The sequence below is a fragment of the Melanerpes formicivorus genome, unplaced genomic scaffold, assembly GCF_026170545.1.
Source record: "Melanerpes formicivorus ecotype bairdi unplaced genomic scaffold, bMelFor1.0.p_v2 SCAF_6, whole genome shotgun sequence".
In the NCBI taxonomy this organism is placed as follows: Eukaryota; Metazoa; Chordata; class Aves; order Piciformes; family Picidae; genus Melanerpes; species Melanerpes formicivorus.
Genome location: NW_027142358.1, coordinates 2,294,786 through 2,320,257, shown reverse-complemented (window position 1 = coordinate 2,320,257; position 25,472 = coordinate 2,294,786). Strand labels below are relative to the sequence as shown.

The following is a 25,472-nucleotide window of genomic DNA, read 5'->3' as shown; positions in this document are numbered from 1 at the left end:
TGATAAGCTCAAGGGTGTTGCAGTGAGGACCTTACTGTCAGGCATAGCTTGGGCTGAAGAGGAGGGGGGAATGGTGTTCTGAAGCAGCAGTCACCAGCTTTAAAGATCTGTTTTTTAGCACATCAGTCCAGGATGTGGCTCAGTTGGTAGTGCATAAGACCCTTAATGGGAAGGTCGTGAGTTCAAGCCTGCAGTGGGCAGTAGTGTCCTCCCTACTCTAGTCATGAGGTCTGTGGTGACAGGTTGGACTGGATGATCTTTGAGGCCTCTTCCAACCTTAGTGATACTGAATACTGAAAAGCCATGAGGGCTTCACAGCACAGTATCCAGGGTCATGGATACCCAGATCAATGGCTGCTTGTTTGCCCAGATTGGTTTATAGAGCACAAGCTTCCATCTGCCAGTCCCTGCTGATGGAAAATGCCTGCTTGGCTCCAGCTGGGTCTTTCTAAAGCCCAAAAATGTCTGATGAAAGCTAAGTGAAACAAGGGCCTGTGGATGCTGGGAGAAGGTTTACCTGGAGTCACGCAGGGGTTTTGCTGCCAGCTGTCCTGCCTCACCCAAGGAACTCTGTCTCCACAACATGCAGGATGTGGGAACTGTGCAACGACCTCCCAGCATGCTGCAGGTCGCAGCGTGGCATTCCCCTGGAAAACACAGACTCCTTGTTCTGCCTCAAAAGGCTGAGGGGTGACCTGCAGCGAGTCAGGAGCTGCTTGAACAGCTTGGGAGCAGGTGTAAAGCTGTGGGCAACAATGTCACCCCTAGCATGGTCCTCTTTCCACCCCCAATGCAGAAGAGCCTTGCCCCCTTATGCAAGATTTATCCAGTGGCTGATTGAGCCCTAGGCTCATACCAGACACATGGCAAGCGGACAGGGCACGGCAAGCCTGACTGCCAGCAGCCTGGGTCACTCCTGCTGTTAAGCCCCTGACAAGCTGACAGCAGCTCGTTCTGATTTCTCACTTCATTTTACAGCTGAAGATACTTTCCACATCCTTCTCTGGAAGGCTTTTTCAGAGTCCATCTAATCAATATTTCTCTGACAATCAAATCACCACGGTGAAGCCCAAGCAGCTGATTAGCACAAGCCACTTACAGCATTAACAGGTCACAGCTCTGGGCCCAGAGTTTCCAGGAAACTTACAGACCTACAAAGCAGGTTCAGGCTGACCAGCACCAGCATTTGTTTTCTTCAGCCCATGACTTGGCCACAGGCTGCTTTTACTCACAGCTGATATAAGGGATTCTTACCTTCTTCCTCTACCCTGTGCCAGGCACCAACTAGAGTTAAAATAAAGTTCAGATCTAATAATTTTCAGAGTATTTTTAGCTAGCTGCTTTCACAGCACAGCCTCACAAACACTTCTGCCATGCTGCAGACCACAGCTTAACAAACCTCACCCAGCATTCACACCGTGCTTCAAGCCATCTCCCTCTTCAAAGGCATAACTGGATGGCAGGTTGGAGGGCAGAGGGCAGTATTTAAAGACTCACTAGTTGCCCCCTACCGGGAATGGCTGTGCTGCTAGACCTACCTTATGTCAGACCCCAGCCTTCTGGCTGGAGCTCGCAGACGTTCATCTGCTGCTTCTCCTTATTCTAGGGGCGTGGGATTATTTTTAAATAGAAGCTTCTTCAGAAGCCCAAAGGCATTCAAACCAGAGAGGAGTCAGCCTTTTAGTCAGTGAGGCATAGGAAGTTCCATGGAAACATGAGGGAAATGATTTTTTTTCCACTGTAAGAGTGACAGAACACTGGAACAGGCTGCCCAGGGAGCGTGTGGAGTCTCCCTCTCCAGAGATATTCAAAACCCGCCTGGATGTGTTCCTGGGTGACCTGCTCTAGGTGATCCTCCTCTGGCAGTGGGGTTGGACTGGATGATCTTTTGGGGTCCCTTCCAGCCCCTAACATTCTGTGAGGTGCTTCACTTGAGGCCTTAGAGAAGCTCCACTGAGATCAGTGGGTGGCTGTGTGGTAAACAGCCTGGCCAAATATGAAGGCCAAAGGGCTTCCTGACTCTAGGGCATCCACCAGAGCAGAACAAACACACCTAACAGCATATTTATATCCATTAGAGAAGCGCAACTTGTTCAGCAGCACTCTTCTATTACACCAGTTACACTTAGGCATGCAAAAATCTGGCACAGACCCACTGTGGTTTAATGCAAAATAGCCTAAAAACAACTGCAACAACAAAACCCCAATCATACCACTATTTTAAAACCCCTTAAAATAGAGCAGGGAGGGAGGGAGAGAAAAATAGCAGTGCTGATTTCCTCTTTTACAGTCAGCTAGACAAGTAAACTGCTAGCTTTGAGTTATGTATTTATTATCCAACAGCTCCCGTTGTCGAACTGGCTTGCTTCAGGACTGAGTGTTCAACACTACTGTGCCATAGGAACCTTTCCTCTGCATGTATAGCTGTGCCCTCTCATCCTGACAGACAGACCTGTCTGCCAAATGGCTACTTGCAAATACCACCAAATCCAAGGCCTGTGCATAAGAAATCACAGAATTGTTAGGGTTGGAAGGGACCTCAAGGATCATCTAGTTCTAACCCCCCCTGCCATGGGCAGGGACACCTCACACTACATCAGGTGGCTCACAGCCACATCCAGCCTGGCCTTAAAAACCTCCAGGGATGAGGCTTCCACCACCTCCCTGGGCAACCTGCTCTAGCATCTCACCACCCTCATGGGGAAGAACTTCTTCCTAACATCTAATCTAGATCTCCCCTCCTCCATTTCCCCCTAGTCCTATCACTACCCAACATCCTAAGAAGTCCCTCCCCAGCTTTCTTGTAGGTCCCCTTCAGATACTGGAAGGCCACAATAAGGTCTCCCTGGAGCTTTCTCTTCTCCAAACTGAAGAACCCCAACTCTCTCAGTCTGTCTTCATAGGAGAGGTCCTCCAGCCCTCTGATTGTCCTCGTGACCCTTCTCTGGACACACTCCAGCTTCAGGTTGTTGTTTCCAAACAGCAGGGCTAAGTACTTGGGGAGCACAGCTAGATCGTGATTTTTGATCCTATCTGTCAGGAAGTGCTGTATCTGCTATCCATGGAAAAGGCTGGAAGAAAAATGGTGAAGTGCAAAACCATTCCAGCAAAGGGTCACACAGGTGACAGTAATCTGAAAATTCACTGGGAGCCCTCACCCAGATGCTGGGAACTCAGAGCCATTAAATTTCAACAGAAAACAGGACTCCACCTTCTCTCATTTAAGGTACTCTGGGAGACAGTAGAATAAACTCCCCAAATTATCCTCTCCACGGTATTCCTTTTACCCTTTTTTCTGTCTAATCAGGTTGATCAGGGCAGGATAAACCCAGCAGATCTGTCTGCCAGAGTTTTAATGTAAGCATAGCCAAACTGAGCAGCCAACCACCTGACAGCATCACCTCTTACTTGTTTTTTAAAACAATACTATCGTGACCAACCCCCAAACTATTTCAGCTCTCTGCAGAGGAATAAATAAACCAAAGCAGCAAACAGCATCCAGAATGTGGAGCTGTGGCCAAGGGACCTTGCTACAGGGACTGTGGGATTACCAAATTCACATGGCACAGAGGGGAAAGATGATTCCAGAATCAAGGACACTTACTGCAACTGGCAGTAGCTCAAAGCAGTACTTAACTGCAGCACACCCCATTACCTGTCCTTCAGGTGGAAATGTCTCACTTGTTTCCATGAGATGCAGCACAGTATGAGAGCCATGCAGCCCCCTTCTTTCTGGCTTTGCTGTTAAGACTGAGTGGCAGTACCAGAGGCACACAGCAAAGAGGCACCACCACCTCCTTTAGAATAGAATAGAATAAAGCAGGTTGGAAGAGACCTTCAAGATCATCGTGCCCAACCTATCATCCAACACCACCTAATCAACTAAGCCATGCAACCAAGCACCCTATCAAGTCTCCTCCTGAACACCTCCAGTGATGGTGACTCCACCACCTCCTCGGGCAGCCCATTCCAATGGGCAATCACTCTGTATAGAACTTCCTCCTAACCTCCAGCCTAAACCTCCCCTGGCGCAGCCTGAGACTGTGTAGTAGTTTAGGTAGTGCAACAGGAAGGTACAGGCTGCAGGGAGTGGCACCGACCCCAGTCACAGCTCATGTTATCTGTAGTTACAGCCACTTGAGGGGAAACAAAAAGGGGCTTTTTATGGTGCCCTCTTAGCACTCATACTGGCAAGAAGAGTTTGTTGACAGTTAAGCTGCTTTTAGCCCAGAGTACTTGTTCACAAGCACCACAGCAATGTTTTGGCAGTGTGAGAAGGGGAGACTCCCACTCCTAAAGATGATCACAAGGACCACAAGGACATTTTGGCACTCTGAGAAGGGTAGACTCCCACTCCTAAAGATGACCACCCAACACGGAGCACCCTGCTGCCACCACCAGAGCTTCACTGAGAGCTGTCAGCGCAATCCAGGACAGCAAGTCAGCAAAGGTACAGAGCAGAGACCCCAGCCAGACTTTCATACATCTGTATGTTTATTATTTCAAAGTCCAATATATACAGAAGGTATAATGATATCTTCAAAAACTTTATACAGAAACAGGTATCTACAAAATTAAACCAAGAGACATTCTGCATATATTCAGACGACATACAGACATAGATTGGAAGATTGAACAGCATTTCAAGTTAAAACACGAACATGGGAAGGAAGCCCTCCATCCCCCTCAGGAAAAAAGCTCTGACCACCACCCAGCTGCCTCTGCCGCGCAGCCGCCTGCCCTTCGGCCGGCCGCGGGGACGCTGTGAATCTGGCTCCTAGCGCCACCTACTGCTGACACTCGCCACCGCAGCCCTCTCCGCTGGCAGCCCTTTCGCATGAGCCTTGAGCTTCGAACCCCTTCCCAAAGGCGGGACTCGGCTTCACGCTCGATTCGGCGGAAGCCAGAGAGCGGATTGTGTTTTCATCGCTTCAGTTATGCGCTAAAATATCGTAACGAGAAACATTCCGAGAGAGGAACTGCAGGTTTGTTAGCTGGAGATGGCCACAGGTGTTGCCAGCAGCAAGTGAAAACAGAGAGTGTGTATCTGAGGAACAAATTCAATCTCCACTGTTTTCTGGAGACTAAAATTAAAACAATCACTGCACAACTCTGAGTGGCATAAACCCAGTGATTTCTGTAGCATATATTGGTACTCTTCAGTTCAGAGGGTTTGGCTTCAGACAACGACAATGCTGGACTTTACAGAGGGTGAAAAAAGCATAGGCAGCTTTCCTGTAGGGCCTCTAACCACACCTGGATGTGTGATATTTGAATTGAAAGAGCACCCTGAGTATCTAAGAAACAGGTGTTTAACCCTGTAGGGCACAACTAGCTACAAGCTCCAAACTTTCAAAAGCAGCCTGTGGCAATCACATGCCTAATGCACACCAAATTTCAGCAACAGGTAGCTAACTGCTCCAGGCTGCCTTCAAAACCAGTTTCTCACTAAAATTCAGTTTATCTGAGGAGAGTTTTCAATCTCAGGTTCATAACAGGAAATTTCCAAAACAAAGGTAAGTGAAATGTGATTGCTACCCCAGCCTTGCACCCACTCTGCACCAGCTGGTGCTCACCCTCTCACAGGATGTGTTCTGCTTTACCTGCACCAACACCACTGCACTCCGGACAACCTACCCCACGGAAACAAGAGGCAGGTGACCTGTTGGCAACATTTTCATGGCTGATACACCACCACCTCTCAGAAATGAGCAGGCCTGTCAAGCAGGCTTGCTGGCTGACCCTGCCATGCATTCATCAAGTTTTGAGCTTACGGGGCAGAGTGAGTCATTGCCAATCTGAGAGCTGGAATGAAATTTCCACCCCTGTTAGGTTCCTTTAAAATAATGCCTACATATGATGACTTTGGTCCATGAAAGTACCATGCACAACAAACAACGTGATATTTTGGCTGCTTTGTGTGTCTCCATAACCAAGAAAAGTCTGAGAAGTTATTAGTGCTACAGAGAAGCAGGCAGCATTTCCAGCAGGGCAGGAGGACAGCTAACTTAAAAGGAGAAACAACCACACCAAAAAGAAATGAAGAATTTCCACAATGTCATTGCACTTATTCCATCTGCACTGCACCTCTCCTTCATTCCCACTGTACATCTGGAGAACATACATTAAATGATTACAATATTAACATGGGATCTAAAATACTGGAGTCACTCGGCTGAAGGCCTGAAAATAGCCAGAGATCTGGTCTGTTAAAGCATGAAAACACAAACATAGAAGAGCTAAGCTATGTTTTGACATGCAAATTGTTCTAAACACTTTCTTCAGCAGAAGGTCTAGTTCAGTCTCCAACAACTGCCTCTTCACCTCCTGAAAGCTGGTGACAAATCTGTTTCAGCAGAGCCAGGTATCTTCCTCTTCACAATTACTTAACAGCAAAGCAGAGGTAGTCCCGTGACATGACTGGTCTGGTCCAAATTCTCTAACACTTCAGATAACCATTGCTCTCAGGAATTAGAAAAATATATGTATAAAACCCCACCCAGATTAAAGGCTCACAGTTTCTACAATGCTCAGTCAGGTTTTCAGCCATTTGTTTCCACCCTCCTGCTTCAAAGAAATACTTCATCCTTTGACACTAAAGGGATCTGCCATCCAGGACTCCTGAAGCTCTCTGGACCACAGACCAGGTCTTGATCCCAAAAGGACTTCCAGAGATGCTTATCTTTAAAGTGAAAAGGAAGTCTCACCATCTTGAGCCAAACTCCTCAAACCAAAATGAAACTCCAGGCCCTTTTGCTCAATTTGGCTCATTACAAAACTCAAGTGGCACTTGAAAATGGACTCCACACCTCTAAGTCACTGAGATGCTTTGCTAAATCACCTTCCTTTGTGCTGCTGGATTCAGGCCCCTTGTTTGCTGTTTGAGGTGCCTGGAGTTAAAATAGATTCCACCCCCCTCCCCCACCCCAAGTATCTCTTCTAATTAAAATAGCTAAAGCATTGTTATTGTAAAGGTAGACTGAATCTTTTTTCATTATAAGAAGTAGTTCAAGTATTTAATAAAAACCCAAAGTATGTATTTACACCATGATCTGGTCAATTGATTTGGGTCAAAAGTCAATAAATACAGAAATCTATCTATTTACTGTTGGAATACAGATGTCTTGAGATCCTGTAAATTACTTATCCTGGAACTAAGATGGGAACATGATGCTGTGACTAACCTGAAGTTTGTCACCTTGATACCCTTCCTTCATCACCTTCTCAGACACTGAAGGGCTAAGAAAGTTCTTGGTTTGTGCTATTTTGACCAACTAGTTCTTCACAACATTAAAACTAAGGAGTCACACAGATTTCTGTGCCACTTTCTCAGTCCAACCAGTGGACTAAAATCCCACCTCAATGAATCTCCCATTTCATACCATTACATTCACTAGCTGTTCTAGCCACAGCTAGTGAGAACATTCAGTTACCTTCCATTTGTCTTTGAAAACAGATTTTCTGATCATCTGAAAACAGATGCAACCACAGTGCCTCCCAGTACATACATAGCAATGGGCAGTCAAAACTCCCACTCCCATGTGTTAAATGCTGTCAGTTATGCAGAAGGCCAGAGACCTTTATATTAACCAATCATCTGGTATTAAAAATCTAGAGAGCAAGGGCTTACAGAACTGTTGAAGTGACATGCTTCAGCTCCATATACTCAACAACTGCAGTCAGAAAGTTTCTTGATCCCTTAGTTTTCCTGTTGTTTCATTTCTTTTGAGTAAAGAAATCAGGTGAATGTCAATCTGGAGCACAAAATATGCAGCACCATGGCCACCACTTAAAAAAAAAACCCACCCAAATTTTGTGACAAAGCCTTTTTCCATGTGTCCATCAAAAATGCATAACCAACCTAAGCATCAGAAATAAAATGCAGGAAAGGAAGTTATGCCTGAAAGCCCTTAAAGCTCTGTAACACTTGATATGTTCAACAGCAACTGAGACATAGTTAGCTTTGTTTTTTGTCAAGGTCCATCGTTAAGAGTGAAGACATGAAAATCCCACTGCAACGCACTCAAACCACAGTATGCACTGTGAGGCATCTGCATGCCATTTCAAACACAAGATTTTAGATAAGCATAGTGTGTTGTAGTAAAATTCAGCAAGCCCTCAGGCTGGTAGACAGAACCACGCTGGTGCAACACACTTACTCACACGAGTAAGGACAGCCTGGATGGTTAAAGGCTGTCCATGCAAGACACCTGATGCTTGCACTAGCAGGCAAGCAAATGTCAGGAGAAACGTCCAAAGCAGTGGTCTGTAGGACCTGCCTTTTCTTCACATCTCCATGCTGGTAGTTCCACAAGGGTTCTAGTTATGTCTGCTTTATTCTCTGTTCCAGTTCGTGCTTGTGTTTGATAAGCCGCTCTATTTCTGTTCCTAGAGTTTGAAGGTTTTCCTTTGAGGAGAAAAACACACAGAAAAACCCCAGGATAGGGCAAGTTATACAGGGAAAAGGAGTCCATCAGCAAAAAGTGCACTAGCAAGTTGAAATTACCATTTATGTCAGCAGGTTGATACTTTCGAGTATCCAGCACAAGAGCAAATGATTAGAGTTGGGAAAAAACAGGGTAATTTCCATAAAGGATGCAAAGCTCTCAGCAAGTCTCCTTTTTTTTCTGTAGTTGCTTATAATCTACAGGCTGTCATGAAAGCAGACTCTTCAAGGGGAATGATAATTACAGCACAAGATCTCCAGCTTCTGCAGCACACTGCAGTCTGGCTAGCAGCCTGTGCAACACTTCTCAGCCTGCCCTCTTTCCCATGCGGCAGCCATGCTGCCCCAATAGCTCAACAGGGCACCCCGCTGCAGGGACAGAGCTCCTGCCCTTGGCTCCACATGACTGAGAAAAGCATGGAGAGAGGCCTTTTCCCACCAAATGCACAGGCAGCCCAGAATTTATTTCAAGAAGCAGCTTATTGGTGCAGCATTCCAAGAGGGTCTTAGAATGGAGGTTTAGCAAGGACCACATTATGTAACAGCAATGTGCTCTTGTGGCCAAGAAGGCCAATGCCATCCTGAGGTGGACTAGAAGGGCTGTGGTTAGTAGGTTGAGAGAGGCTCTTCTGCCCCTCTGTTCTGCCCTGGTAAGGCCATATCTGGAATGCTATGTCCAGTTCTGGGCCCCTCAGTTCTGGAAGGACCTCAGGGAACTGCCTGAAAGAGTCCAGAGCAGAACCACAAAAATGATTAAGGGAGTGGAACATCTTCCTTACGAGGAGAGACTGAGGGAGCTGGGGCTCTTCAGCTTGGAGAAGAGGGGTGACCTCATCAATGTTTAGAAATATGTAAAGGGTGAGTGCCAAGAGGATGGAGTCAGGCTTTTCTCTGTGATGCCCAATGACAAGACAAGGGGCAACAGGTGGGAGCTGAGGCATAGGAAGTTTCATGGAAACATGAGGAAAATTTTTTCCCTGCAATGGTGACAGAGCACTGGAACAGGCTGCCCAGGATTGTGGAGTCTCCCTCTCTGGAGATATTCAAAACCCACCTGGATGCATTCCTGTGTGATCTGGTATAGGTGATCCTGCTCTGGCAGGGGGGGTGGACTAGATCTTTCAAGGTCCCTTCCAACCCCTAATATTTTGTGATTCTGTGATAACTCTTAGACTGACCCAATGCTATTTGTGGCATCAGCTCCCAATGAACAGCCCCCTCCTTCAAGCAGCATGCATCTCTCCAAAGGCAGTAGCCTCAGAACCACAAAGAACACGTGGAAGAACTGGCACAGCTACTCACTTTTAATGTAATGTTTTTCAGTAATGTATCTTCTAACACAGCCTGCAGCTTCCTGTTTATCTCTAAGGAGAGCTCCAAGGTGAGACCGCTGTCTGCGGGATGCGAGGTATACAGAGATGCCATAATCCCACCCCGCCTGCTCAAGTGGACTTTGTTGAAGTCAGAGGCCTCTGATGACAGTGTTCCAGCTTCCTCCCGCAGAATGTAACTCTGGATAATTCTGGGAGGGGGAAAGAATTTTAAAAAATCATCATCATCACAGCATTACAAAGCACTGAAGAGTCAGACACTGAAGGCATTCCAGATTCCTCAGGTAGGAGTGACTTTATTTTCAAGTAGGACTGTACCACTGACAAGGCAGTAGAAATCAGCTCCTGCAATTTCTACTGGGACACTGGAAGTGCTACAGAAGCTACTGAGAGCCACCTACAATGTGCAAGGTTTACATACTCAGAACTATTTAAAGAAAATAACATTGCTACCTGTGATAGGACAAGGATGGAAGCTGCAGCACAGGAGGTTCCACTTCAACACAAGGGGGAACTTCTTTACTGTAAGGGTCACAGAGCACTGGAACAGGCTCCCCAGAGAAGTTGTGGAGTCTCCTCCTCTGGACACTTTCAATGCCTGTGTGGATGCATTCCTCTGTGACCTGAGCTAGACTGTATGGTCCTGCTCTGGCAGGGGGGTTGGACTCGATGATCATTTTGGGTCCCTTCCAACCCCTAACATCCTGGAGCCAAAAAGGTACCTTAAAGATGCCTCTGCTTTTCTTTGCTGAAAGACTCCAGACAGGGAATCTTAACCTTTCTACAGACAAGACAAAAATTACAAAGTCTCTGCTCAAGAATCTTCACAAGCTGTGACTGTGTTCTATGAAATGGTACCAGATGGGCATAAATGTATAGACTCATTAAGCAAGGCCAACACTTAAAAGACAACTGAACTTCCCAAGGAAGATATAGGCCATGATTTCTTCCCTTCCTAACTGAAGCTACAGACATCACCCTGTAAAATGGTATTTCTCTGTAAGTGGAATCTTGTCTCAGACATGAAATGCCAACCACCTTTGGCTGAGGTACATTGTTTGCTTGCTATGCATGCCAGACCACCATCTGGAATTATGCAGATTCTCTTTCCAAAACAAACTCTTACAATTAGCACCCTTTTAAGCACAGGAAAAGAAAGGACTCTTCTGTTAGCCAGTGACAGCAGCCCACCTCAAATCACCACCTGGTGACCATTTTGCTACCAAAAAAAAAAACACTTGTCCCAGGCTGCTCCTCCTGAAAAACTTTAGTAATAAACAGCCTAGCAATGTAACTGCTGGAAAAAAGTAAAGGGGGAAAAAAACAAACCAAAAACCAGCCCAAGACTAATCTTACTTTTGAGATCTGTCACTGCAGTGTTTTTTATGGGTTTAAATTCCTTCATTTAGACAGTTCCTTGTCTTACAGACAATCCAGACTGCTTCTCTAGTGATTCAGTTCAAAACTGAAACACTGTGACCTGAACTTACTTTGTTTTCTTCCTGATTTCCTCCACCAGCTGTTTAATGTGATCCTCCATAAACTCCATCTTTTCGTTTTTTCGAGCATGTGCCTTCTGTAGCCTCAGTATTCTCTCAACCAAGACAGACTTGTCCACCTCTGGGAAGCTATCCACAGCTACTGCAGATCCTGTGTTCTCAGGCGACCGATCCTCGTTGCTGCTGCGCGCATTCAGGGACCCTGCCAATACACCCCGATTGGTAAGAGCTCTTTGCTTTAAGACCAGGTGCAACAGCTCCTCCAGTGCAGTGCATGCATTCATTACACTGCAGGAGCCTGGGAATTCTTCAGCAGAATGGCAGTTTCCCTTATATGTTAGCAGGGGTTTATATGAACAATACTTTTACCATTATAATCACACATGCTGAGACAGCAGTGCAGTCCCCTAGCATGGGTGTAGTTCCTTTAAGCTTAAGTGTGCTTGGTTCAGTGATTCTTACTCCACCTGTTCATTCATCTTCCTTTGTACAAGACTGAGATGATTTTCTACTCACATCTGTTTTGGAGTCCTCTAGAATTATATCATCATGAAAACCCTACAGGTTGACAAAAGCCCAGTGTATCAACACTGCAGCACTAAAAGCTTGGAGATTTGCTATTCTTTCTCTCCTACGAGTATTTATCTCCCTAATGCAGTGACAATACAGGCTAATTTGACATTTAAAACCCAAAGACATGGAGGAAGAAAACAGTTGCTGTTTGCAGTTCTAATGATAACCACTTCTAATTGGATAGTAAGTAATGAATTTTACTCCAACACAGTGATGCTTCTAAACACAGCAATTGATTTATCATTTGCACAGTTGCAACTGTCAATAGTGCAATTAAACAACATTGGAAGCCACTGCTCATTTTTGTTTTGCCTCTGGCAGCACTGAAGAGGGGCATCTATGAATTGGAGTCCTCTGAGCTTCCCCCAAACATAAAAATCAACAAAATAAAAAAGGTAGGCTTTTAAACAGAACCAAAATATATAAGCATTAAAACTTTAATCTTGCAATAAGCATCTAGAACTGCATTCAGCCAAGGGCACTGCAAAGCTTAAAGGCTATTTTGTCAGTTTCAATGGAGGCTGCCCACACACTGCATATGCAGAAGCCACAGAAAGCTCCAGACTCAGGGCAGCACACCACAGCAGCCTCATTGAGCTAGAAGGATTGTTTTGGCAGCTCTGCCATGTGCTGTATTACCTGATGAACTGGAACGGCTCCCCATGCTGCTGACTTCTTTGTCGTAATTACCATTTTCCATCTGATCCAATTTCCGCCGTGCTAAAAGCACAACCAAACGACGGTTACCAACAGCAGAATAAAACCCTCAAAGATCACAGCGTTACAAAACATGCAGAAACTCTTGTCCTCTCTGAACTGCACTATTTTAACATGGCTTGGCAACTGAAAGATAATGGTAGCAACTGAAAAAAAGAACAACCCCAAATAACTCTAAAACCAAACAGCGTCTCCCTTCCTCTCCCAGCTTCCAACTCTGGAGCACCTGGTTGCAAGAGCCACCACGATCCCTACGCTTTGCAGCAGTTGCCAGGTGAAAAAGGTAATGTCAGACATAGGACTGACTGAAAACAGTAAGTCCAATTTTAGACTGGATGTTAGGAAGAAATTCTTCATAGAGAGAGTGATTGCCCATTGGAATGGGCTGCCTGGGGACGTGGTGGAGTCGCCATCATTGGGGGTGTTTAGGAGGAGACTGGATGGGGTGCTTGGTGCCATGGTTTAGTTGATTAGATGGTGTCGGATGATAGGTTGGACTCGATGATCTTGAAGATTTCTTCCAACCTGGTGCATTCTCTTTGGTCTCTTCTCCCAGGCAACCAGCACCAGAACAAGGGGACACAGTCTCAAGCTGCACCAGGGGAGGTTTAGAGTCGAGGTGAGGAGGAAGTTCTTCACTAAGTGAGTCATTCGTCATTGGAATGTGCTGCCCAGGGAGGTGGTTGAGTTACCATCCCTGGAGGCGTTCAAGAGGAGATTGGACGTGGCACTTGGTGCCATGGTCTAGTCATGGGGTCTGTGTTGATAAGTTGGACTCAATGATCCTCGAGGTCCTTTCCAACCTTAGTTATACTGTGATTCTATCCTATTCTAAAATCTGATTTTGCTTTTGATTAGGACTGCTGTACAAGTAATTACTGCCTGACAGAATGGCATCTCAATGGTTCCAGGATCTCAAAACTGTACCACCACTGGGAGATGAGTGCAGTGCTCTTGCCAGGAGCACCACTCATCCAGTAGGGATCAAGAAGGAAAGTGTGCAGCTGTTCATACACATACAGGCAGTCAGGTAACTTGGCCTGCACAATGCCAACAGCACCTCTTCTTTCAAACACACTTCAAACAGGTTTGCTAATATTCAAATCTATTTGCATTCAGAGCATTACTGGGTACCTAATGATTTCTGTTTGTTGACAAACAAAAGTTGGCATTTGTTTTGTCATATCAGTCTTTAAAAAAGGTAAGTGTTCAGGTTAAATACTAAAAAGAACAACTGTCACCAGTAGTTCCTGGTACAGTCAGCAACCAGGAAGAATCTAGCCACATTTGACTATATTCTTGAACAGGCCAGGACACATATCTATACACAGAACAGGACACATATCTACCCACAGTGGCGTTTCAGTAGTCACACATGGTAACAAAGACCATGCTCTTTCACAGTATCACAGTATAACTTAGGTTGGAAGAGACCTTGAGGATCATCGAGTCCAACCTATCAACACAGACCCCATGACTAGACCATGGCACCAAGTGCCACGTCCAATCTCCTCTTGAACGCCTCCAGGGATGGTGACTCAACCACCTCCCTGGGCAACCCGTTCCAATGACAAACGACTCGCTCAGTGAAGAACTTTCTCCTCACCTCGAGTCTAAACCTCCCCTGGTGCAGCTTGAGACTGTGTCCCCTTGTTCTGGTGCTGGTTGCCTGGGAGAAGAGACCAACCTCCTCCCGGCCACAACCACCTTTCAGGTAGTTGTAGAGGGCAATGAGGTCACCCCTGAGCCTCCTCTTCTCCAGACTAAACAATCCCAGCTCCCTCAGCCTCTCCTCATAGGGCTTGTGCTCAAGGCCTCTCCCCAGCCTTGTTGCCCTTCTCTGGACACATTCAAGTGTTTCGATGTCCTTCCTAAACTGAGGGGCCCAGAACTGGACACAGTACTCAAGGTGCAGCCTAACCAAAGCAGAGTCGAGGGGCACAATGACTTCCCTGCTCCTGCTGGCCACACTATTCCTAATGCAGGCCAGTAATTCTTTCCTCTTACATCTTAGCCACTTTCAGATGTTATATTGAAGACTGGAAATTGACACTGAGGCCTGTTTCTTGTAACTGCAGTTGCCACAAGATCTAACTTGCTCACTCACTCTTGCTGTCTATAGGGAGAGTTTGAAGGAGTACACTCCAAGAGCATGCAGACACAGACGGGACCCTAGTCTCAACCAAGCACTGAGGGGGTTTACATATGGGCTGACTCGTTAGATATGAAAATCATTTCAACCTAGCTGCAGTTGTTTCGTGAGATCTTTCAGGTTTGCTGCGTGCTTGCGCTTCTGGGTAGCCAGTTCATCTTTCAGTTCATCCACACAGGTCTTCAGTGCTGATAGCTCCTTCTGCTCTGAAGTTAGCTGAGCCTGTAACGTCTCAACCTCGAGCTTCCGCTCATCTTCTTCCTTCTGTAACTTGATGGCCTGAAAGTATAGTTTGATTTTCAGATGTATACCAAACAAAAAATACCAGGCTAACTGTACTGCATGCTCAACAGCCCTAACTCTGCATTTTTCACCTGAGAATTGTTCACATTTTCCATTTGTTATTTAGGCTAATCTCTGCCACTGCAAATGAAGAAGCAATGCAGTGCAACGCTGCAATAAGACTCCTGAACTACCTCCAAAGCATCTACATGATGCAGTGCAAAGCCATGCAGAGCTGTACCTGCAGTCACGCTACCTTCCATATCACACTGGTATTAAAACCCACATTTATCTTACAGTGCAAACTACATTTATCTCATGGTACAAACAGGACCTAAAGAAACAGTTTATAGTATCAATTTCACAGACAAACTCCAACCTTTTGATTGCTTTAGTGACAGCTGCACAGAGAACAGCTCTGTGCTCCCAAAAGACAAAAAGGCTGGATGTGAGGAAGAAGTTCTTCATAGAAAGAGTGATTGCCCATTGGAATGTGCTGCCCAGGGAGGTGGTGGAGTCACCATCACTGGAGGTGTTTTTAAGAAGAGACTGGATGGGGTGCTTGGTGCCAAGGTTTAGTTGATCAGGTAGTGTTGGATGATAGGTTTGACTCAACGATCTCAAAGGTCTTTTCCAACCTGGTTAATTCTATTCTATTGCAACAGGCTAACAGCCCCTCAAGTCCAGTGCAGTGTGCCTCAGGATTTCTTTCTCTTTAGAAACATGAGGTGTTCCTATGTGCCTGCTATTTACCATATCAAATTGGCAAACCCCAATGGGAAATTGCAGTCGGGTAAGCAAAGACACAAGGTGCAATTTGTGTGCCACATCTTTACTGGTATCAAATATTTCACTAGTGCATTAAAAAACAAGCTGTACATTGTACTCACCAGATCATCTTTAGCCTGTTGAACACATTCCAGCTGATTCTGCAGCTCTCTTTCACTGTAAGAAAGCTTATCCAACTGGCTCTGTAAGGAATTGGTTTCAGACTGAAGCTGTGCATTCTTGCTGGTTAATTTTTCAGTGAATATCAACAGCTCAGATTCTCTTTTCCGACTGCCTTCAATGTCCTTCTGGAGATCAGCAACTAGAGAATTGAAACCATCAACTTCTTCCTTTAAAGCACTGATTTCTTGTTCATCTCTGTCAAAACAAAACAACTGTATATTATCAGGGATAACCTGAGCTTGAAGTTATAAAACCTTACTGAAATAAAAGCTTTCAGGTCAAGAACAAGTAAGGCAGATGAACAATTAATGGCCCTGGGGCTTCTGTTTGTCACTGGATCATTTTAGATGCCAAGGGAGTTTTGCAGATGCTGTTTCCTGGCATGCTGCAGTGCTGAAGTGGCAGATACCTGTATGCCACAAAAGGACATGCAGTCAGTTTCCTCAAGGAAGACAATCTCTCTGTATTCAATTTCATGAGCTTTAGTAAAGTATATCAATGAAACCCTCAGCATCAGATTCTGTAGGTAAGAGGCAGATCTGCAAACCTAACAAAGGTGGTCATTCCATAAGCAGACCTGGGGAAACATTCCAGTTTTGAGCTTCTCCAGAAGAGCAGTATGGTGACTTCTGGAACATGCTTATCCAAGCAGTGCAGCTCCAGTTCCAAGGACCTGTCTTACTCCACTATCTCTCCCTGCAATCCTCTGCAAAACAAGCTCTTGTTTCTACTGAAACATTCCTTTTGATCACTTGCAATCCATTTGAGAATGGTCACACCTTCAGTTATGACCAACAGGCTAGAGAAAGTGACTGAAATCAATTCCAAAATGAAAGAGCTGTTAAACACTGAAAGCATCCTCCTCGTTTGCTGTTGCTGTGTATTATTCCATCACTTCCTCAATCCTAGGCTTTTCTACACCTTTCTAACACTTTACCCTCCAACACTGGCAGAAAACCCCTCAGGTCTTTGTCACAGGGAGTGTGTATATTCAAATTTTGAAATAAAATTCAGTTGCACAAAGAAAAAGCACACATCTCATTTAATTGCCTGTCAGACCATGTAATTACCAGGAGGTACGGTTCACTTCAAGTCAACAGCCCCTTACCAAAGTGCCTCAGGTAGTAGTGAGGCTCAGGCAATCCAAATCATTAATAATTCTGAAAATGAGCAATAGTTGTGCAAAACTAAGTAACTGAATTCTTCTACAACTCCATGATTACAAACTATTTGCTGCCAGCTACCAAAACGTGGAGTTCATGTGGTTAATGACAAGTGGAGTTAGCTAGCATTGCACTGCAAAGGGATAGTATCAAGTGTATTGCACTCTGACTTTGCAGTCTTTTTTAAGCTCATTCCACACACATTGAGCAGCACACAGCATACAGAAAATGCTTCATTCTCTAAACCCTGAGGTTCAGAGGCATATCACAGTATAACTAATGTTGGAAGAGACCTCGAGGGTCATCGAGTCCAACCTATCAACACAGACCTCATGACACAGTATCTAAACCATGGCACCAAGTGCCACGTCCAATCTCCTCTTGAACACCTCCAGGGATGGGGACTCCACCACCTCCCTGGGCAGCACATTCCAATGACGAATGACTCGCTCGGTGAAGAACTTTCTCCTCACCTCGAGTCTAAACCTCCCCTGGTGCAGCTTGAGACTGTGTCCTCTTGTTCTGGTGCTGGTTGCCTGGGAGAAGAGACCAACCCCTTCCTGGCTACAACCACCTTTCAGGTAGTTGTAGAGTGCAATGAGGTCACCCCTGAGCCTCCTCTTCTCCAGGCAAAACAATCCCAGCTCCCTCAGCCTCTTCTCATAGGGCTTGTGCTCAAGGCCTCTCACCAGCCTCGTTGCCCTTCTCTGGACACGTTCAAGTGTTTCGATGTCCTTCTTAAACTGAGGGGTCCAGAACTGGACACAGTACTCAAGGTGTGGCCTAACCAGTGCTGAGTCCAGGGGCACTATGACCTCCCTGCTCCTGCTGGCCACACTATTCCTAATGCAGGCCAGGATGCCATTAGCCTTCTTGGCCACCTGGGCACACTTCTGGCTCATGTTCAGGCAGCTGTCGATCACTACCCCCCGGTCCCTCTCTGTTTGGGAGCTCTCCAGCCACTCTGACCCCAGCCTGTAGCTCTGCATGGGGTTGCCATAGCCAAAGTGCAGCACTCGGCACTTGGACTTGTTAAATGCCATCCCACTGGATTCTGCCCATCTCTCCAGCCAGTTGAGGTCCCTCTGCAGAGGCTTTCTACCCTCTAACTGACCAACATCTGCTCCTAACTTGGTGTCATCTGCAAACTTGCTGATGACTGACTCAACCCCCTCATCCAGATCATCAATGAAGATGTTGAAGAGGATGGGGCCCAGCACTGATCCCTGGGGGACGCCACTGGTGACTGGCTGCCAGCTGGATGTGGCACTGTTCACGACCACTCTCTGGGCCCCGCCCTCCAGCCAGTTCCTAACCCAGCACAGAGTGTTGTGGTCCAAGCCTCGAGCTGACAGCTTAGACAGCAGTTTACTATGGGGGATGGTGTCAAAGGCCTTGCTGAAGTCCAGGTAGACCATATCAACAGGCCTCCCCATGTCCACCAGACGGGTCACCTGATCATAGAAGGAGATGAGCTTGAAGAGGCAGGACCCGGATATAATCAAATTTCCAGTGATAAGTAAGAACTGTGTAAAAACACAGGAGGGCCACATGGGTGGTTTTGCTTGTCTATCTTCATTATGCACCACTATTAGAATCAGTGGACAGAATTTGTATATTCTAGCCCATATATGTACCATAGAGAAAGAAATATGCTAAGAGGCTCCTGAAGTGTCCACGAACCCAACTCTTTGCTGAGATTACTTCCCTCACGTTCTTACATCAGCAAGCTTTTGACACAGCAGAATGAATTTCAGTCCATGAGAAATACAAGTGGCTCCCTACCATGTGAGTACACAATCTGTCAAAACCATACAATTCTTTTTGTGAAATACTTGCATTCAGCCATCACAATTTTGAGGCAATCTGTCTTTCCAGTTCAGTTGCTTTCCCCCAGTCTTTCAATAAACCAAGCACTGGGCAGACACAGCTTCCTACAGAGTGTGCTGGAGAGCAAGCACTTCCCATTTTAATAATTAGAAAAGTTGAATTGGATTTATCAGACTCAATCCTCTCATCTTGTAAGGGGCCATGAAGGCTGTCTCTCTCCAGTACTAGTAATACTGATTTAGATTAGAGAGACACTTAAATTAGGACAGGGGTCAGAGTGGCTGGAGAGCAGCCATGCAGAGAGGGACCTGGGGGCACTGGTTGATAGTAGGCTGAACATGAGCCAGCAGTGTGCCCAGGTGGCCAAGAAGGCAAATGGAATCCTGGCCGGGAGCAGGAACAGTGTGGCCAGCAGGAGCAGGGAGATCATTCTGCCCCTGTACTCAGCACTGGTTAGGCCAAAACTTGAGTACTATGTCCAGTTCTGGGCCACTCAGTTTAAGAAAGATGTTGAGTTGCTGGAAGGTGTCCAGAGAAGGGCAACAAAGCTGGGGAGGGGTTTGGAGCACAGCCCTGTGAGGAGAGGCTGAGGGAGCTGGGGTTGCTTAGCCTGGAGAAAAGGAGGCTCAGGGGAGACCTTATTGCTCTCTACAACTACCTGAAGGGAGATTGTAGCCAGCTGGGGGTTGGTCTCTTCTCCCAGGCAACCACCAACAGAACAAGAGGACACAGTCTCAAGCTGTGACAGGGGAGGTTTAGGCTGGATGTCAGGAAGAAGTTCTTCCCAGAAAGAGAGATTGGCCATTGGAAAGGGCTGCCCAGGGAGGTGGTGGAGTCACCATCACTGGAGGTGTTTAAGAAGAGACTGGATGGGGTGCTTGGTGCCATGGTTTAGTTGATTACATGATGTTGGATGATAGGTTGGACTCGATGATCTCGAAGGTCTTTTCCAACCTGGTTAATTCTATTCTAATTACAATAGATTTTAAAGCCTCAATATTTTCAATAAAGAGAAACTTTCCCCATTCCAGATAATCTTTTAAATCAATCCTCAAAGTGCACAGCTGTACCTCTGATGCTGATCTTGCAGATGATCTACAGTTTTGACTTTGTCCAGCAAATTCTGAATTTCAGTTTTCTGCCTATTAATGATTTCCTTGTACTTGGATAACTCATCTTCTGTCCTTAAACGCTCATCCTCTAGACACTTCACCTGAGTAGACATAACATTAAAAAAAAAAATAGAAAAATATTTATTCCCTTAAGTTTCAGAGTTGAAACATTCTGATCAAATGCCTAGAGCACCTGGGTTATTTTTGGGTGGTTCCAAAGCAACTCAGAACACCATCCCAAGTGTTTCAGATCAAGTACAGTCAGAAAAATTAAGAACTAAAAAAAAAAGAAACCAGAAACAAATAAACAAACAAACACCAACCAAGTAAGAATAATTAACATGCAGTTTGGACAAAACTGATCAGTCTAATGGACCAGGATCCAAAGACATCATCTTTCCCCAGTTACCAAGACAACTCCTTGCTGGAATGGCTTGCCTAGAGAAGCTCTGGATGCCCTCTCCCTAGAGGTGTTCAAGGCCTGGTTGGATGAGGCCTTGAGCAATCTGGTCTAGTGGAAGGAGTCCCTGCTCATAGCAGGCTGGTTGGATCTTGATGATCTTTAAGGTCCCTTCCAACCTAAACCATTCTAATTATTGTATATTTTCTTCCCTTTTTCTAAGGTCCTATTGAGCTCAATCCTGTCTCTGGATAAAGAGACTGTGTGCTAATGAGTAGACTGTTCAGAAGTTACAGTAGAGTAGAGGAGGCCAGAGTAGAGCAGGCTGGAAAAGGCCTTTGAGATCATATTCACCTTGCCAGGTAACTTTACAAAACTACCTTCACAGACAGGAAAAGCCTAAAGGTAGTTTTTATTTTTCAAAGTAACTAAATATAAAAGGTGTTTCCTGAAATGCTCCTCAGAACTCTTCAGTCAAATGAGGTGCACAGTATGAAACAAAACGTTATTTTGCTATGGATCAGTTGATACTCCCTAAGAAAAGCTACCCAGAGACAAGTCACATATGCCTTCCAGTCTTATTCCAACCACTCAAGTTACATACCCCTTCTAGTCTCATTCCAACCAGGCTCTCATTACATTGTTTACTCCAAAAGATGTACAAATACAAGTAACAGACTGCACATAGTCCTGCTCCAAACCCAACACAGTGCCTTTAGCCCCGTGGTAATCCAAGGCAGCACACTTTACCTTTGTTCTCAGTGTCCGAAGCTCATCCATGCCTTCTTTAAAGGTCCTCTTCAAGTCTTCCAGCTCCTTTATTTTCGCATGATGCACCTTTTTGAGGGGTGAGAAGCTCCTTGAGAAATCTAAATGGACAGTGGCATCTCCTGGGATGTCAAAAAAATCTAGGCCAATGCAGGGCCACCACAACAGCTGAGAGGGCATGAGGCAGAAGAGGTACCCTAAAGGTTTGGGTTACTTACTCAAAAAACAAAGCCAAGCCTAAAAGCTTCTTTACTCTCAGAAGAGCTGAGAAAAGCAATGAGCTTACATGCTCTGGTTTTACATGTACACACCTAGGAATAACAGCTCCTGGGGGAAGCTCTAGGCAAACTGACACATGGTTAACTCAAGATGACATATGCACATATGACCTGTGAGCAGATACTGAAAGGAGGTTGTAGCCAGGTGGGGGTTGGTCTCTTCTCCCAGGCAACCAGCACCAGAACAAGAGGATAAAGCCCCAAGCTGCGCCAGGGCAAGTTTAGGCTTGAGGTGAGAAGGAAGTTCTTCACAGAAAGAATAATTGGCTATTGGAATGTGCTGCCCAGGGAGGTGGTGGAGTCACCATCCCTGGAGGTGTTCAAAAAAGGATTGGATGTGGCATTTGAAGCCATGGTTTAGTTGTCATGAGGTTTCAGGTGATAGGTAATAGGTTGGACTTGATGATCTTTGAGGTCCTTTCCAACCTGGTTGATTCTATGATTACAGAATTTAGCTTCTGGCATAGCAAATCTCTACACAGAGAAAAATAGTCTGGCAGAATACTGGCCAGAAAAAGGCCTATTCATCTGAATTTCTGTTCTAAATTACAGTAACATCCAAGTTGATAAATGAAAGAGCAGTTAGCTCATCCTCATTGTATCATACTTTTCCCAGAGTTTTGTTTTTTCAAAGTTCATCTAAGGTCATAGCTAAAAACACTCTTCAAAAAGCAAGGCTGGAGGCAGACACCTGGGTTGCAGGATTAGGCCAAAGAGAAAAATGTTTGGCAAAAACTGTAAGCAGCTTAAAATAAGATTCTCTAAATTAAAAACTTGTGGCATTCTTAACTCCTAAGTTGCCAACTGCGTTGTCTTCACACACCACATACTTACCTCCAGGTGATCAGACTTCTCCTGAATTTGTTTCTCTAGTTCTCCTTTAGTTACTCGGAGTTTTGCATCCAACTCATTTGATTTAATTTCTTCTGACTCCTAAAAAGGATTGAAGAAATGAAGGCAGAGTTTTACATTCCCCTGTCTAGTTTTATAAGCATACAGACTGCTTTTCACATCACTGAGGCTGCTCTATAGGTACTGAAGCATGGAATGATTCCAAACACACCTAGAATGACCCACACACTGCATGAGAATCAAGACAAATATTTTCCCTTTTATTTAACTTTTCAAGTAAAGGAGTCAGGGACTAGCCATCTCAGCTTTGCAGCTTGCACAATTCTTTCCTGGTTGTAGCCAGGGGTGAGTTGGTCTCTTCTCCCAGGCAACCAGCACCAGAACAAGAGGACACAGTCTCAAGCTGCACCAGGGGAGGTTTAGGCTGGATGTTAGGAAGAAGTTCTTCACAGAGTGATTGGCCACTGGAATGGGCTGCCCAGGGAGGTGGTGGAGGCACCATCACTGGAGGTGTTTAGGAAGAGACTGGATGGGGTGCTTGGTGCCATGGTTTAGTTGATTAGATGGTGTTGAGTGATAGGTTGGACTTGATGATCTCAAAGGTCTCTTCCAACCTAGTTCATTCTATTCTGTTCTATTCTACCTTAAGATAAAAGGGAAGGAAAAGAAAAGAAGATGTGGATACGAAATGCTAATTCGATCTCCTGAGAAAATGTGCCTACTTGGTAAGTTTTTATCATTTCTTGACAGTTTTTCCTTATCTGGTCTGCTTCTTCTTTTGCTTCAGTTAGTTTTGTCATTGCATCTTTGAGGCGATCTTTGGTCTCCTGCAGAAACAGCAATAAACCACAGGTTAAATCTATTTAACTTCATCTGGGAAAAGCATTTCTCATGCAAAACTAGAAGTGGGTAAATTCAGATTGGATGCTAGGAAGAAGTTCTTCCCCATGAGGGTGGTGAGACACTGGAACAGGTTGCCCAGGTGGGTGGTAGAAGCCTCATCCCTGGAGGTTTTGAGGGCCAGGCTGGATGTGGCTGTGAGCAACCTGCTGTAGTGTGAGGTGTCCCTGCCCATGGCAGGGGGGTTGGAACTGGATGATCCTTGAGGCCACTTTCAGCCCTGATAATTATAAGATTCTAAAAAAAATGGCCAGCATCACTTTCCCTCTTGCTTCCATTCAGCTATCCTTTTATGCAATTTCATTTGTTCCAACACTGAAAGCACAACAGAAGGATCTCCTGTGCCATGCACGTTTTCAGATGATATGTTATTTAACTCTACCACATAAGAGCTAAACTAAGATGACAGTTAATTCTTTCTAAAAGTTACTTATCAGATTAAACAGAAATCCCCCTATGCAGCCTCCCCTAACATCTTGCCAACATTTTCATTTTAGTATCAGTATCTTTAATGGCACTATCTTGACTTCTGCTGCAGGTGCTCATGAAGAAACACTTTAGAAACAGATTTTTGTATCATATGAGAAGTAAACAATACAGCAGCTACATGCCTCTGACTGTATTTTCATGCCATAGTACCAGTACCAATTCACTAACCTTGTGTGAGTCCATTTCTGTTTTCAACTTGTTCTGAGCCCATTTCACTTTGATAACATGAGAATTGATTTCTTCTTTGAGTTTTTCTATTTCTTTGCTGAGTCGAGTGGCTTCACCGTCCTAAGAAGATTTCACAGACTTTGTATTACCAATCTAAATCACTCAGTGCTTTTACAAGACTCCTGCTCAAATGCAAGGGCTGCCCAGGGAGGTGGTGGAGTTGCCATCCCTGGAGGTGTTCAAGAGGGGATTGGATGTGGCACTTGGTGCCATGGTCTAGTCATGAGGTCTGTGGTGATAGGTTGGACTCGATCTTTGAGATCTCTTCCAACCTTAGTGATACTGTGTGATACTGTGTGCCGCTGTTTGTTTCCCTTAATGTCTGTATTTTGCAAAAGCATGCAGAGATTTGAGCTTTCAATAAGGCTTTAGTCCATAACACAGAGAAAAGAACCCAAACCATTAACTTTCTGATGTGAATAGCAAGGCAAGGCTGCACTACTGTGAGTACACATTAATGTTATATATCTGTGTAAAGGCAAAGCATAGCCTAGGGCTCTGATCTAAAATAATTATCTCCTGGGCAGGCTTGCACAGTCTTCTTTTTCCTGGCAAAAGAATGAGGAAAGAAGTTCAAAGTTATAGGGCCATATATTAGAAGGCCACAGACAGAAGTCATGACACCAGTGGAATGGTATTAGCCATTATACAGGTGTAGACTAGTGTGAGCACCGACGGCAAAATGGGTGCAAGTCAAACCACCAACCTGGGCCAAGAAAGGATGTTCAGAGAAGCACATTGCTAGCATGACCTCTGTATCAGCATCCACAAACCACTGCGTTAACCTAAATTTCCAAACCCTCTTTCTGAAGTCAGAGGCTTATCTTGCCAAAAAAAATTCAAAGCAGCACCATATGAGGGCAGTGTAGTTCTTGTAAGGTTCATGTTAAGTTTTGTTTAGGAAAGCCAAAGTCATGCTCCCACTTCCTGTTCATCTGAGAGAAGGCACTGAGGTGATTTTTTTTGTTGTTGTTGTTTCAGAAGCATAACTTTTAGGACTTTTATTAAGATGTAATTTTTTTTTGATCCTTCAGTGCATAGTACAGTTGCTCAGAAAAGGCCCAAATCAAAGGCCCAAATCTGAACCCTGTTAATTGATTTCTGGATCTTCACACGAAATAGAATCGTCAAAAACACCTGAGGGACATCTCAGGATCTCAGGTAGTGACAGGACTAGGGGGAATGGGATGAAGCTGGAGGTGGGGAGATTCAGGCTGGATGTGAGGAGGAAGTTCTTCATCATGAGAGTGGTGAAGCCCTGGAATGGGTTGTCCAGGGAGGTGGTTGAGGCACCGTCCCTGGAGCTGTTTAAGCCCAGGCTGGATGAGGCTCTGGCCAGCCTGATCTAGTGTGGGGTGTCCCTGCCCATGGCAAGGGGTTGGAACGAGATGATCCTTGTGGTCCCTTCCAACCCTGGCTGATACTATGATACCTATGAAGCACAAAAGACCTGAAAAATTTAAGAGGCTGGCAGAACCTGGTGGGAATGACAAACTCATTT

At 45.3% G+C, this 25,472-nt stretch overlaps 1 protein-coding gene across 4 annotated transcripts in view; it reads right to left on the bottom strand.

The window, feature by feature from the left end:
- Positions 1-4,476: 4,476 nt before the first annotated feature.
- CCDC186 (coiled-coil domain containing 186) overlaps positions 4,477-25,472 on the bottom strand; it is a 47,284-nt gene continuing 26,288 nt past the window's right edge. For all 4 annotated transcript variants that reach the window (XM_068139332.1, XM_068139334.1, XM_068139331.1 and 1 more), the window contains 11 exons: positions 23,912-24,031; positions 23,077-23,181; positions 22,337-22,435; positions 21,207-21,293; positions 20,015-20,157; positions 15,891-16,146; positions 14,808-14,997; positions 12,489-12,569; positions 11,268-11,478; positions 9,749-9,968; positions 4,477-8,407 (listed from right to left, as the gene is read on the bottom strand). In XM_068139332.1, the coding sequence (XP_067995433.1) occupies positions 8,324-8,407; positions 9,749-9,968; positions 11,268-11,478; positions 12,489-12,569; positions 14,808-14,997; positions 15,891-16,146; positions 20,015-20,157; positions 21,207-21,293; positions 22,337-22,435; positions 23,077-23,181; positions 23,912-24,031 (1,596 nt within the window). In that variant the 3' untranslated portion in view covers positions 4,477-8,323. The remainder of the gene's footprint in view (positions 8,408-9,748; positions 9,969-11,267; positions 11,479-12,488; positions 12,570-14,807; positions 14,998-15,890; positions 16,147-20,014; positions 20,158-21,206; positions 21,294-22,336; positions 22,436-23,076; positions 23,182-23,911; positions 24,032-25,472) is intronic.